This window comes from Haliotis cracherodii, unplaced genomic scaffold, assembly GCF_022045235.1.
Source record: "Haliotis cracherodii isolate W230 unplaced genomic scaffold, xgHalCrac1.p SCAF_3, whole genome shotgun sequence".
Lineage (NCBI taxonomy): Eukaryota > Metazoa > Mollusca > Gastropoda > Lepetellida > Haliotidae > Haliotis > Haliotis cracherodii.
In genome coordinates this window covers 38,990,370-39,007,174 of record NW_027266286.1, presented here as the reverse complement: position 1 = coordinate 39,007,174, position 16,805 = coordinate 38,990,370, and the positions used below count along the sequence as shown (strand labels likewise).

Genomic DNA, 16,805 nt, shown 5'->3' with positions numbered 1-16,805 from the left:
GTTTGGCCCTCATTCTATGAAGGTTCATAATCCAATGAACTCACACAAAGTGAAGGTCAATTCTTAAATGAACGTCAATTTCGCGGTCATGTGACCGACCTCTCGTCCAATGCAAAAGCCGTATATCGTGTAAACGTCAAATTAAAAAATTATAAGTGTATGAACGACACAATTTGACCATATATTTTTCACGAGACCGTGTTCTTGAATGACGTAAACACTGACGGACTACTTCCTCATTCCTGGGGAAACCCCTGGGAATTCTCTAGCACGAAAACATACATACGTTCTTTCTGACTATTTAGAACCTTTATTCTTGGTCTCAGCGTTTCAGTATACTCTGAGAAATGTCAGAGAGCGTGACTGTATGATTGTTCACGAATATCCTCGCTGCGGCCTATCCTAATGAACAAACGAAGAAATGCACATCTAAACTATCGTAGTATCGACTTGATTCGTGTCTAGGCTGACACTGACCGTCTCCAGCAATCTATGAACTTACCTTAGTGTCTGTTTGACGCATCTTTATTCACCTTTCAATGATCGGCCAGTTGATCAATGATGACTAACACATGTAACCGCCACAGGTTCATTAACAACTTCAGAAATCTCTCCCGTCACGTTTATCGTGTCGGCCATTTTGACGTCTTGTACTTGATGTAAATGTATTACGACGCGCTGTCATTGTGACTGACTTACTGAGGTAGTTCTTTACAGACCTTTCTCATCTAATGAGGATATGATTTGAACACATGTGCTGCGTAAGATGTTTCTGAAGAGCATGTTGTGCATCCATACGCCTATGTCACCTCTCTTTTTGAGGAACTATTTTACTCCGCGATGTAGCTGGATGTTGTTTGGCTGTCAGTGTAAACCTAAAGTCACACGTACTAAATAAAATTGTGTTTAGATCTTGGCCTACATCCTTTGAGGTAAGAAATTGTAATAAAAAAATATAAGAAGCTCCGACGTTCACACAGTTTGGCTCTCACTCTATGAAGGTTCATACTCCAATGAACTCACACAAAGTGAAGGTCAATTCTTAAATCTTAGTTCTCGCTACCGGTAAACATTTACTTCTATGTATTTCCCTTCAATAGATCTATATAAGTTATTTATTGGCTTAACCATTTCAGGTCACCATGCTGGAGTTGTGAATTTTTCATGACGTACGTACCCTTTGTCATATATTTCGTCCAACAAATATCCTTGACGTAGCTAGACTTGTTGTTTCACAATCCCGGTTGCCAATTATAACAAATACAAACAAGTGTAATTTGACGTTCGTGGTTAAAACGAAAGAGAATAAAATTAATGTTCTGCACTAACATCATGAGCGGAACTCTAGCACAAGAACGTTTGATTAAAACAGATCGCTTAAACACAACAATGATTGGTATCACAGAGAGAGAGAGCCCATGAAAACATGAATACTGACTACGCATGTGCGACCTCTTAGACCGGAAACAGACAAAATGCCACTGACAGAAAGTTGCAGTCTCAGATTGTGGCATTTCCTGGATTCGTTTTGGATGTATTTTGTGTCAGTTGACAGTTGAAGAGTCATTCAAACGTAAAGGAATAATGTGTAACGTGGAACAGGTAAACAATCCGGCCTAGTACGCCACTATGGTTGACAATTTGTCATGTTATTGTGGCAGGGATACCATCAACGTCAATTTTAGTGGATTTCCCCTGTTCTATATATAGAAGTTGCACCAGCATTTGGGTTGACGAATACCCAAAGCTACCCTGGGGGTAGAACCTACAGGTGTGTGTTTCTCTACCAGCTCTACCCTGGGGGTAGAACCGGTAGGTGTGTGTTTCTCAACCAGTTCTACCCCGGGGGTAGAACCTGCAGGTGTGTGTTTCTGAAACAGTTCTACCCCAGGGGTAGCACCTGCAGGTGTGTGTACATGTTTATCCCAAAAAAATTGTGGCTCAATACATTGTATCATAATGCATGTAGTGTATCATAGATGTGTAAAAGGATAAATTTGCTGACTTGGCTTGACACAGATAGGACCTGTGACATGTCCAAGTACTTGGTGACTTTGTCTCTGGAGTGTATTTTCTTTGATCTAGGCTTTCTCAGATATTTGGTCCATGTCTACAACAAATTCCTTATTGGGAATTGAAATATTCCCAATTTAGTTTGTTGATTTATTGACACACCAGAAACCATATAATAGAGGGACGGCCCTCCCCAACAGTTTATTATAAACCATCAGTGCTACGGTCTGGCATGTAACTGATACACCCCGACACCCTGCTGTTAACCTCTCTGTACCGCTGCAGATGTGCAGTAGATGCGCAGACATTCACGACTGACCATTCTGGTAACCACGTAAACAATATTATATAATATCCTGGGTAAGAGTTAATTCCCTTAGCCAAGATTTCTCCGACTACGACCAGCGACAATCCAATAAAAGGACGTCTCTAAGCGGATTACAAAGATTTTTTTATGATATCTCTCATTAGCACATGTAAGTTTTCTGCAAATTATTCGCTGAACATGTGTGTCTTCCAGAACATTTATTTCAATTTACATTCGCCACAGCCATGGACGACTTCATTAACTTGGACGATTTCGTCTTGGACCTAGATATGCCACTTGAAGAATTCCCTCTCTTCGACCAGGGGTTGGTTTCGGCTGACTCTTGGTCTAAATAGAATGAAAGTGATGTTACTGCTACCAACCCGTTGGTAATACCTCCCAAAAAGTTTCACTCAAAGGAAATGAAAATATGACGTCTGTCCACAAGCATAAGTTTTCGAGGGCATGTGAAGAAAAAGCCTCCCCGATATCAAGAGTATTTTATAATGTATTCTATTTGTTTTAAAAATCAGTTAATATATCTCATTTTATGCTGCAATTGTTAACTATTATAAATAAACATATATACTAAATGTACTACGAACGCCACAGAAAACTACGATCTGGTAAATTGCTCAGGAACTCAGGAAGTGTAAATAAAACTCATCCAGAAGCAGGGAAGACACTTGTAACATATCACCATATTCCCGATGTTCACAAAATATATCTCCAGATTAACTTTATATCTTATAATAAGTCCAGACTAGATTTACATGCAAAAATACATGATCACCGACTGGTGTAAATGCTTTACTATTCGCCAGAAAGAAAATGACGCCATATTAATGTTTTTATTTCATGTAAATTCGCTACTATTTTATAATGCTAATAGTTCCAATGAATTAGAAATACACATTAAACTACAAGCGGTGTTAAATGAATTTTCAATGTGTCCGTCAGTGGGCTTCGAAAGAATCAAATGTTATTGGTTAATGCCAGTTCGGGGCTAGCAGTGATATTGGGGTTTGCCGGAGCGAGGAAAGTTTTTTTTCAAAGGGGGGCTACTGTTAAATTCCAAAGCAAAGAGGAGGATTGTAATTTTACAATCGTTATTCGATATTACCCGATTAGATTGATATTTCAGCATACAAATAATTAGATATTTCAGGTATAACAATATAGCTTCAATGAGCATGGTACCAGATATGTACTAGTAAATCGTAAACTGTAGTAACGTTTGTTGTTTTCAAAATTCTTTCATCATAGTTTTCTATATCTGATCAATGAAAAACAAACTTTAAACCGTAACCTGGAACGAAGCATGCAACTATTACTATTAAAAGAAAACAAAACATCACAAACTCTGACATATATAAATGTATTTTTCACAGAAAAGGACAATAGACCATCAGTATATTTTACTGAATGACACCTTCGACCTTGGAACTTCTGTCTGGAACTTCTCTCCCGACGACTGCCGATATAATCCTTCTTCTTTCTTGGCATTTACAAAGCAAATGACAATTTTATTATACAAATATATCATGTAACGGATTTTTGTTTTTGTATGATGTTTTCATTGTTGTGTAAATACACAAAGTAAGTAGTACCTTCATCATATTTACATTGTTATGATTGGGTTTAGGCCAATATCATTTTGCTCATAATCAATATTTACACAGCATAAAATAAATCATTGATTAAATGTAGTCATGATTTATAGAGACAAAATCTACAGAAGATAACAAATATGTAGTATTGTAGTATGTAGTATATGAGCGATATGTGATAGAAGCCTAACTGAAACAAAGTTAAACTTACGAAGAAATGGCGAAAGCAATGGTAAAAAAAATATGCGTTTTACAAAAACAATTCTAATATCATACAATATAAGTCACTTTGTAGAATGTTTCAAAGGATATATGCGGATGATAATCACAGACAAAATGCACTACCGATCATACATAAATAACGTTGGTACCAAGCCAAAGGGGAAATCGTGATAAATGTAAAACTATTAAATTCAGGACCGATAATAGGAACACATTCGTCTGAAAGCATGCCAAAATTAAGTGTTGTGAAATTATTTTGGGAAAATTCAGATTTAGTCCCATTTCTGGAGTCAAAATCTGAAATTTCGCATCCGCCCTAAATTTGTTAATGGCACTAAGCCAATTTTTAACACATCTCCTTTTTATACACCTAGGTAACCAAGGACTTTCATTGCGACTTAGAGGCCGTTATTGAAAATCAAAATCTGCACTTTTGCCGATTTTACATGTGCGCCATTTTGTTCTCTCGGACAAAGACAAAGCGTGATCACAGTCATCAAATACTGTGACAACAACATGCTTTAGGGCACCAACAAATCTCAGTTGTAATGTTAACAATGTTAAGAAATACATGTGTGTAATTGTGTATTGTGAAATATATCTTTTGCATGGGACAAAAAGGCAACAACGATGACTGCAGTGTACGCGTTTCTGCCGTCCCTCTATTATATGGTCTCTGGACACACTCAAACATAACATTTTGACTTATAAGTGATAACAGGACACATAAAGAGAAAAAAGGTTACAGGACACATAAAGAGAAAAAAGGTTAAACACTAGTTTTACATTATTGCAGGGGATGCAATGCTAACATATCTTGGCATAAAGGATATACAGCATTGTCCAACAATGTCCACCATATCCATAGTTGGACAAATAACCACTTTTTCAATTAGATGAAAAATACAGATAAATAACTGGATTCATGTGATATCTCTGTTCTCAATGGTTCTTGATCATGTGGATATGAATTGTTTTCCAGAGTTGATGCTGCAGACACTTGTCTGACATTCCTGAGCATGGCAGGTGTGTTTCATGTAGAGTTTGGCTTCAATGACACCGACCTAACCCGAGCTCTGGAACAGGGGAACTACGCCAGTGCTGAGAGGCTTATCTTGGACAATGTCAATCCATCCTTCCTTGATGAAGGTGAGGGAGCCTTGTTTGGCAGATCTGTCCAAACTTTCTGGCATTGTATCAAACCAACTTATATTTGGCTCACCATCACATTGTTATGACTGTAGAATATAACATAGTAGTCATTATTATTTTACAGAATATTCTTTTATACCGTATTTTCTTGAGTATAGTGCACACTTTTTAAAACAAACAACACAGCTGTGTAGAAGGGGGTGCGCATTATACACGAATTAATGAGTTCTGATGTTTTTTCCTCCATGGAAAGACATTACCGTGAGCAAGTAACACCGGAAATACCATGTCAACAAATCCATACTGAAGTTCGCAAATTATTCATGTAATTACACTGTCTGGCTATAAAAAAGTGTTCTTTGTATATCTGGACTTATGTTTGTAACTTATTTCATTAATTTTATTCAAAATTCCTTTTAATATTGTTTTAATTAATTTCGGCGAAATCGTGTGTGAAGATCGCACAACTCACTGTTATTAACAGCAACCACGGTCAGATTACTGCTATTGACGCCTTGAAACGAACTTTAGTTGACAGAGAATGGATACATATATCATAAATGCTATACTTTGATTCGTTAAAAGTCAGATTTGTTTTTGTTGGATGATTCTATGTCAACACGTAATTCTCGCGATCACGTGCACGGGAGCCTTGACAGTGACTTGTCAGACTGGTTCCATGTAAAAAATAATACCCGGCAATAGCGATCAGCTGCTTCGCTTAGGGTTATTATTATTTTAAATATGTTTAGTAAAAGCTGCATCTAAATTAACAAGATATTGGAATATATTATTCCTGATAAAAAAATAGTTTCAGATACAACTTTTGCCGATCCTTGCATTAAAATCCTGTAAAGTTATATTGTTGGGTGTGTTTTGACCGAATCACCGGTAGATTCCAAGAAAACGTGTGTACAGCTGATTGTTGAGTCCGGCTTAGTTTACGAGAAAATACACAAGGTAATCTTAATCCCTGGATATAAAACAATGCCTAGCTGAACAAAAAATACAATTTAAATGGTAAATCAACATGTCTGGTGATTTTTTATCTCAAATTTGGAATTTGTACTGACAAAGTTTCTCATCACCCGTTCGTTTGCCGGACTTCGCTGAATGGGTACAGTGTAATTTTTTTCCTGCGCATAATATTCAAATTTCTTTTTTTCCAAAATATTGAACCCGCTAGAGGGGGGTGCGCATTATACATGGGTGCGCAGTATACTCAAGAAAATACGGTAATCATATACTGAACAACAAAAGTTCCTGTGACATTGAATAAGATTTATTGTAAAGATATGTTTTTACCAAATCTGAAACAATTTCGGTTATCAACAGGTAAAAGACTCCTGTAAGTGTTCAAATGGTTTAATTTGCCATACTGACTTTAGAAAATGCGCGGTTTCATAAAAAAAACATGAACATGCCAAAATGTCAATTTACAAGTCAATTGCGTGTGTGTCCATCTCTGGTTGCGATGCAAGCAACACATCTTCATCTCATTGAATGGACCAGGCGTCTCACAAAGTCCTGTGGGATATCTGTCCATATCTGCTGAAGCAGGTTTTGAAGTTCTGGATTTTCTGTGGAACACGTGGTTGACGTCAAAGGCGCCGATCCATCTCATCCCACATGTGATTGATTGGTGAGAGATCAGGGGAGCGAGCCGGCCAGGGGATGACATTCACATTGTTATGTTGAAGAGAATCCTGAACAAACTGAGCAATATGAGGCTGGGCGTTGTCAAGTTGAAAGGTAATGCCTGGGCCATGACGACGCAAAAACGGTAGAACAACAGGGCCGATGATCTCGTCGCGGTAGCGCTGTCAATTGAGATTTCCCTCTACCACTATCAAACAGGTCGTCTGTTTTGCTGTAGGTCAACCCCATACATTGAAGTCGGTACACTCGAATCCGTCCATCGCTGTGGCTGAGGTGAAAACGAGATTGTTAGTGAATAGAACTTGTCCCCATTGCATGTCAGTCCAGCATAGACGCTGTCTGCACCACTGTAGACGTGCTTGACGGCGGTTTCCTGTCAAAATGGGACGTCTGGCGGGTCTTCTGGCAGCAATCCCTGCACATCTGAGGCGACGAAGTAAGATAATCGTCGAAGGCCAGGGATGCTTCTTGCAGTCACTGTTGCTGGCTGGAATCGATTTCGTAGGTGTGTTGTTCGAATCCAGTTGTCTTGTAGATTATTGGTTACATGTGGCCTGCCACTCCGTGGATGCTATCTGACTGCATTTGTCTGTTGCCAATGTGGCCATAACACCAAATGGTGTTTCTGTGGACGTTAATTGTCTTGCAACATCATGTTGACTCGATCCTGCTTCAAACATACCAATGGCTCGCAGACGCACATTTTAGGACAGGGATGGCATTTTGTAATGTTGAATAATTTATTTATTTTTCTGAGTGGTTGTTGTCAGCACGATGCTAAACAATGCATATGGAATCCAGTTAACGCACATGTTTTTATACCCATTCTTGGGTAGTGAAATGCATGGGGCTTGCATAAAAGTCAACTTTTGCATGGAATGTATGCTTTTCTGTAGCAGTTGCGTTTTTGTGACTTGATTCCATACATGTACTACAATATTGAAAAACAAACTTTACTTGTTTGAAAAATACACTAAAATATTGGTGTCACAGGAACTTTTGTTGTTGAGTATAGATATCAGGGATATATGACTCTGGAAATCTTATTTAGGAGTCATAAGTCTTTTTTCCACATGTGTAATGAAATTGAGGCCTATCAGTATCAATCAAAAGGATACCTTAAAATTTGGTAAAACAGTTTTATAAGCGATGAGAAAGACATGGATTACTGTTATTGGGTATAATGTCTTTTGTTTAGGATAACAGTTTTGTCACATCCTCACACCTTACATATTAGGTCAGCTTGTGCAGCTCAGGTACTCTAGTTCATAAAGGGTATTACAAGTTGCGTATTAGTAGTCACAAACTGTTAAGGTAATATCAGTGGTGATATCTTGTACTCCAGTACTGAATGTCACAATGCCTTTTGACAGAAATATATCTTCATGTCACTTGATCTTGGTCAGATTATTTTGCTAGATTCACACATTTGTATAAGTGTTGTCATCAGCAACTACTGACTGATTTACCTCTCTCTGTTCCATATATCTTCTACAAATGACTACCATGGTAAGCCTATAATTCCTTTGAATACCTTACCTCTATTACATCATAGCCATAATTTCCTGTTTTGGCTGTCATCACACAATAAAATCTTTCAGATTTTAAACAGATGTCCTCTTCACTGCCAGCTTATCTAATTAGTTGTGAGGTAAAGCCTATCCTCAAGCTTATTAAGGCGTGAAAACAGGGCTTTTTCATATGTGTCCTGATGTCAACATAAATAAATAAATATTTGATCACTACTCAGCACAAGTCATGCAATAAAGTCAAGATCTTGTAAAGATAAAGATACAGACAGGCTGCCTTGCAGATGCAAGCACACGAGAGGGTATTGAAGAATGTAAACTGATATAAGTAAACTGAGGTATCGTGGAAGATGCCATGCATGGGACTACCCCAACACTGAGGAATCTAGAAAGATGCCATGCATGGGACTACCCCAACACTAAGGAATCTAGACAGATGCCATGCATGGGACTACTCCAACACTGAGATATCTTGGAAGATGCCATGCATGGGACTACTCCAACACTGAGATATCTTGGAAGATGCCATGCATGGGACTACCCCAACACTAAGGAATCTAGAAAGATGCCATGCATGGGACTACCCCAACACAGGGACTACCCCAACACTAAGGAATCTAGGAAGATGCCATGCATGGGACTACTCCAACACTGAGATATCTTGGAAGATGCCATGCATGGGACTACCCCAACACTGATGTATCTTGGAAGATGCCATGCATGGGACTACTCCAACACTGAGATATCTTGGAAGATGCCATGCATGGGACCACCCCAACACTGAGATATCTTGGAAGATGTCATGCATGGGACTACCCCAACACTGAGGTATCTTGGAAGATGCCATGCATGGGACTACCCCAACACTGAGGTATCTTGGAAGATGTCATGCATGGGACTACCCCAACACTGAGGTGTCTTGGAAGATGCCATGCATAGGATTACCCCAACACTGAGGTATCTTGGAAGATGCCATGCATGGGACTACCCCAACACTGAGGTATCTTGGAAGATGCCATGCATGGAACTACCCCAACACTGAGATATCTTGGAAGATGCCATGCATGGGACTACCCCAACACTGAGGTATCTTGGAAGATGCCATGCATGGGACTACCCCAACACTGAGGTATCTTGGAAGATGTCATGCATGGGACTACCCCAACACTGAGGTATCTTGGAAGATGCCATGCATAGGATTACCCCAACACTGAGGTATCTTGGAAGATGCCATGCATGGGACTACCCCAACACTGAGGTATCTTGGAAGATGCCATGCATGGGACTACCCCAACACTGAGATATCTAGGAAGATGCCATGCATGGGACACCCCAACACTAAGGAATCTAGGAAGATGCCATGCATGGGACACCCCAACACTGAGGTAGGTATCTTGGAAGATGCCATGCATTGGACTACCCCAACACTGAGGTAGGTATCTTGGAAGATGCCATGCATGGGACTACCCCAACACTAAGGAATCTAGGAAGATGCCATGCATGGGACTACCCCAACACAGAGGTAGGTATCTTGGAAGATGCCATGCATGGGACTACCCCAACACTGAGATATCTTGGAAGATGCAATGCATTGGACTTCCCCAACATTGAGGGACTACCTCAACTCAGGTATCTTGGAAGATGCCATGCATCGGATGACCCCAACACTGATGGACTACCTCAACACTGAGGTGTCTTGGAAGACGCCATGCATAGGATTACCCCAACACTGAGGTATCTTGGAAGATGCCATGCATGGGACTACCCCAACACTGATAGACTACCTCAACACTGAGGTATCTTGGAAGATGCCATGCATGGGACTACCCAAACACTGAGGTATCTTGGAAGATGCCATGCATGGGACTACCATAACACTGATGGACTACCTCAACACTGAGGTATCTTGGAAGATGCCATGCATGGGACTACCCAAACACTGAGGTATCTTGGAAGATGCCATGCTTTGGACTACCCCAACACTGATGGACTACCTCATCACTGAGGTATCTTGGAAGATGCCATGCATGGGACTACCCAAACGCTGAGGGACTACCTCAACACAGAGGTATCTTGGAAGATGCCATGCATCGGATTACCCCAACACAGGTATCTTGGAAGATGCCATGCATGGGACTACCCCAACACTGAGGTATCTTGGAAGATGCCATGCATGAGACTACCCCAACACTGAGATATCTTGGAAGATGCCATGCATGGGACTACCCCAACACAGAGGTATCTTGGAAGATGCCATGCATGGGACTACCCAAACACTAAGGAATCTAGGAAGATGCCATGCATGGGACTACTCCAACACTGAGGTATCTTGGAAGATGCCAGGCATGGGACTACCCCAATACTGAGATATCTTGGAAGATGTCATGCATGGGACCACCCCTAAGACTGAGGTATCTTGGAAGATGTCATGCATGGGACCACCCCTAAGACTGAGGTATCTTGGAAGATGCCATGCATGGGACTACCCCTAAGACTGAGGTATCTTGGAAGATGTCATGCATGGGACCACCCCTAAGACTGAGGTATCTTGGAAGATGTCATGCATGGGACCACCCCTAAGACTGAGGTATCTTGGAAGATGTCATGCATGTGACTACCCCAACACTGAGATATCCTGGAAGATGCCATGCATGTGACTACCCCAACACTGAGATATCTTGGAAGATGCCATGCATGGGACTACCCCAACACTGAGGTATCTTGGAAGATGCCATGCATGGGACTACCCCAACACTGAGGTATCTTGGAAGATGTCATGCATGGGACTACCCCAACACTGAGGTGTCTTGGAAGATGCCATGCATAGGATTACCCCAACACTGAGGTATCTTGGAAGATGTCATGCATGGGACTACCCCAACACTGAGGTATCTTGGAAGATGCCATGCATGTGACTACCCCAACACTGAGATATCTTGGAAGATGCCATGCATGGGACTACCCCAACACGGGGACTACCCCAACACTGAGATATCTTGGAAGATGCCATGCATGTGACTACCCCAACACTGAGATATCTTGGAAGATGCTATGCATGGGACTACCCCAACACTGAGGTATCTTGGAAGATGCCATGCATGGGACTACCCCAACACTGAGGTATCTTGGAAGATGTCATGCATGGGACTACCCCAACACTGAGGTGTCTTGGAAGATGCCATGCATAGGATTACCCCAACACCGAGGTATCTTGGAAGATGCCATGCATGGGACTACCCCAACACTGAGGTATCTTGGAAGATGCCATGCATGGGACTACCCCAACACGGGGACTACCCCAACACTGAGGTATCCCGGAAGATGCCATGCATGTGACTACCCCAACACTGAGGTATCTTGGAAGATGCCATGCATGGGACTACCCCAACACTGAGGTATCTTGGAAGATGCCATGCATGGGACTACCCCAACACTGGATATCCAGGAAGATGCCATAAATGGGACTACCGAAACTCTGAGAGACTACCCCAACACTGAGGTATCTTGGAAGATGCCATGCATGGGACTACCCCAACACTGAGGTAGGTATCTTGGAAGATGTCATGCATGGGACTACCCCAACACTGAGGTATCTTGGAAGATGCCATGCATGGGACTACCTCAACACTAAGGTGTCTTGGAAGATGTCATGCATGGGACTACCCCAACACTGAGGTATCATGGAAGATGCCATGCATAGGACTACCCCAACACTGAGGTATCTTGGAAGATGCCATGCATGGGACTACCTCAACACTGAGGTATCTAGGAAGATGCCATGCATGGGACTACCCCAACACTGAGATATCTTGGAAGATGTCATGCATGGGATACCCCAACACTGAGATATCTTGGAAGATGTCATGCATGGGACCACCCCTAAGACTGAGGTATCTTGGAAGATGTCATGCATGGGACCACCCCTAAGACTGAGGTATCTTGGAAGATGTCATGCATGGGACTACCCCAACACTGAGATATCTTGGAAGATGTCATTCATGGGACCACCCCTAAGACTGAGGTATCTAGGAAGATGCCATGCATGGGACTACCCCAACACTGAGGGACTACCCCAACACTGAGATATCTTGGAAGATGTCATGCATGGGACTACCCCAACACTGAGGTATCTTGGAAGATGTCATGCATGGGACTACCCCAACACTGAGGTATCTTGGAAGATGCCGTGCATGGGACTACCCCAACACTGAGATATCTTGGAAGATGAGATCGTCTATTAAAGAGCCTTCTCCTGGATAATCATCTATGAAGGCAGAGTGGGACAAATTGTCTCTCAATATATTTGGTTCTGGCGAAAGACAATTAGGTGATAAGAGGGTGATGCCCAGGGATTCCTCTGAGCCCCTTCCTCTTTAACATGGAGGAGTTTTCTCAGTCAATATCAAAATCAATGACAATGCTGTTTGTTTGGTTTGCTGGCATGACTCATGCAATTTCGGATGTCAAAGAATCTGTCACTCAGTGCGAAGATTTGAGCATTAGAATGTGTGATAGAAATTTGGCCTGATCATATTCAATGGCAAGTTACACATTGGCCATTACACCTAGGCACAACTCAGCCCCTTTCATGACAGGAGATATATGCTCTACAGTAATGTGTCCCAAGAGGATTCTCGTACGCCATGGACGATGGATAGAAATCAACACTATACTTGATAAGATTGACAACTCAACGCAATATGAAGAATACCCTTTGAAGCATGTGCCTTAAACTACAGTTCACACTTACAGCCAATTGCATGAGGAGAGCTTTGATGACTGGCAATCGGTGATTACTCACATGTAACCCACAATCTCAGTCAGATTACAAACAGGTCACCCCTACGTGATCATTCAAGAACTTTACCGGACTTAGTTCCATCATGGCAGGAAGTACCTACTAACTCATTCAGCAGGGTATGATGACGTGGAGGAATTCCCCACATCGTATACCATAATACAGGCCCAGTCTATATCAATAGGGTTCATGAATCTTTACAAGGGTCCATGTGTCCAGGGCTAGGATTCCATTTCCTACGTATAACAGGCTCGTCTATAAGACACTCAAGTCTCCATTCCCTCCATTCTCTACTTTGAATGAGGAATATTGCCAGCTTGTCAAGAAACCTAATTCCAGTATGCTGCTTGACATGGTCAAGTTCAAGGACTTAAATATAATGACCAAACAGGCAATGGACATTGGATCATATATAAATTCATTTGTGGCAGAAATTCGTCCCGTCGATGATTATGCTGGTTACCTTGTTGACACTAAGATTGATATGAAGTTGGATCAGGTGGGATTCATCCACAGTGCCTTGTATCACATCAGAAGATGCAGGATGATAGTCTGTCTTTCCAGATCCTTCTTACCCAACGCCAGAAAATTGGAAGTCAATCATGGATGACACGTGGCTTCTGGAACTTGTAAGAAAAGGGTACAAGCTTAATTTCCAACAAAACACCGCCCTTGTAGTCCAGCCCATGGGGCAACAATTCCATCTGGTAGGAGACAAGCTAGTAGCGGTGAACAAGGCCAACAGGGAACAGACAAGGGAGCCATCAGCGCAAGAAAAGAATCCAAAGCCTTTTCCTGGGACCGAAGAAAAATACATTAGACATGCCAATGATAATCAACCTAAAAGTGCTCAACAAGGACTATCTAGTACATCCTCCCACATTCCAAATGGAATCAGTCAAGAAGCTAAGGAAGACTTTCAGACTAAGAGATTGGCTGATCAGTCTTGACTTGAAGGACCCGTATCTACATGTTCCCATTCACCCGAGATTGTCAACCTGATCTGCGCTTCGCAGTCAACAGGTTGTGGTTTGAGTTCAACGTTCTACCATTCAGCATTTCAGTCACTCCATAGTTATTAATCTGTTTTACCATCCTGTCACAAACGACCTTACAATTGGAAGTGACATCAGAAGTATGTCAAATATTGCACACAATTGAAGTCATAGAAGGGAAAGTGACGTCTAAAAATGCCCAAATTTGGAATAAGAGATAGAAATCTGGGAAATCAGCCATTATGCATCCATTTGTCCTATTCCTACTTCACTGCTGCCAACTTACTGAGATTACTCTATGCCAGACCCCACCAGTGCCTCTGGTGTATTCTGGCTATGATGTAATGGAGGTAGGGTATTCAAAGGAATTGTCAAACAATAGTCATCATTGTGTCTAATTCTAAGAATACTACCTTGATTACATCAGGAATTAGTAGCCTCCCACCTCCCCAATATTTCTTGCATCTACTCGATGAAAATTATTGGAAAGATGTGACGTTTTCCAGCCTTGGTGATTGCATTAAACCTGAAGACTGGGTTTACCTCACAACTAATTAGATAATTTGGCTTTGAAGAGGATGACTGTTGAAAATTTAAAAATGCAGTGTGATGTAGTCAAATCTGGAATTGATGGCTATGTTGTAATAGAAGTAGTATTCTTAGAGCTGTACACATTGATAACTATTGTTTGATTTCGTGCTACCTGCTGTGTTGGAATTAAGCCAATATGTAATGATTATATTCCAGATGTTTAAAAGTCTGTTTTTTTTGTATGCAGGTTGTTACCAGCGAATCCCTCTGTTCATCTGCCTGTGTGGGATGGATGAAGGGGAACAGCGCACTATGGCCAGAAACCTGTACCTCGCCAAACTCCTCATTGAGCGGGGAGCCAATGTCAACTACCGAGTGCCTGTTGTCAGTATAGTATAATATACCACCACAGTGTTAAAAAATACATAGGAAAGTCAAGGGTCCTTATCATAACATTAATGTCAACAGATCAAAATGTTGGGGTAACTAGTTTCAAATACTAGTAAGTTACTAGCAACATGATTACTGACCATTTGGCATTCTGTGGTGGCCTCAGAGTTTGTTTGAGACAGGCAGACACACAGTGACAGGCAGGCAGACACACAGTGGCAGGCAGGCAGACACACAGTGACAGGCAGGCAGACACACAGTGTCAGGCAGGCAGACACACAGTGGCAGGCAGGCAGGCAGACACACAGTGACAGGCAGGCAGACACACAGTGACATGCACACACTGATAGGCAGGCAGTCACACAGTGACAGGCAGGCAGACACACAGTGACATGCACACACTGACAGGCAGGCAGACACACAGTGACATGCACACACTGATAGGCAGGCATTCACACAGTGGCAGGCAGGCAGACACACAGTGACATGCACACACTGATAGGCAGGCAGTCACACAGTGGCAGGCAGGCAGTCACACAGTGGCAGGCAGGCAGACACACAGTGACATGCACACACTGACAGGCAGGCAGTCACACAGTGGCAGGCAGGCAGACACACAGTGTCAGACAGGCAGACACACAGTGACAGGCAGGCAGGCAGACACACAGTGACAGGCAGGCAGACACACAGTGACAGGCAGGCAGACACACAGTGTCAGACAGGCAGACACATAGTGACAGGCAGGCAGACACACAGTGACAGGCAGGCAGGCAGACACACAGTGACAGGCAGGCAGACACACAGTGACAGGCAGGCAGACACGTAGTGACAGGCAGACAGACACACACCACCTTCTTTCTTTTGTAACACTGCTACCATGTTCAATAGCCATTGTTTCAAACTTGAATTGAAAATTAATTTAGGCCATACCAATTTGTTTTCTTGTAATACGGACCAATTTAGCTCTGTATGGATGCGGGGAAAAGAGAAAAAGAAAAAAGAAGAAGAAAGAAACATGGGTCAGGCTGCAGTATACCTGATACCTTCTTTGGTAGAAGATGTGCACTATCACCTTCCTTAGTAGCGGGTTCTAAGTTGTTCATTCATCTTGCTAAGTTAGGGGCGGTCGGGTAGCCTAGTGGTTAAAGCGTTAGCTCGTCACGCCGAAGACCCGGGTTCGATTTCCGACATGGGTACAATGTGTGAAGCCCATTTCTTGTGTCCCCCGCCGTGATATTGCTGGAATATTGCTAAAAGCGGAGTAAAACCATACTCACTCACTCACTCACTCTTGCTAAGTTTACCACAGTTAACGGGTTTTGGGAGGCTCTGTACCCACTTATCCCCCAACCACTTAGCTAGCTAAACTACAGAAAATGGCTCACCTACAGCACCAAACAATCAAAATCCTCTCATAAGCCTGCGACTGTCACGCCTACGGGCTCGTCATCGGGTGGATCTGTCCTTGGGGCTACCTCGATTGCTACATCGCCTCTTACATGGTCATGTTTGGATGTTTGGTTATCACCTGCTTATTCACAGCCATTCCAGGTGCCCTCAACCTGGCCTACCCCGTTATACTCACAGCAAGTGCAAGTT

General features: G+C 42.2%; 1 protein-coding gene across 1 annotated transcript in view; it reads left to right on the top strand.

Annotated features, from left to right (window-relative positions):
• The first annotated feature begins 1,474 nt into the window (after nt 1-1,474).
• Nucleotides 1,475-16,805, top strand: part of LOC139473553 (uncharacterized) — a 41,451-nt gene continuing 26,120 nt past the window's right edge. The window contains exons 1-3 of the mRNA XM_071256203.1: nt 1,475-1,602; nt 5,135-5,301; nt 15,064-15,200. Coding sequence (XP_071112304.1) covers nt 5,172-5,301; nt 15,064-15,200 — 267 coding nt within the window. The 5' untranslated portion in view covers nt 1,475-1,602; nt 5,135-5,171. The remainder of the gene's footprint in view (nt 1,603-5,134; nt 5,302-15,063; nt 15,201-16,805) is intronic.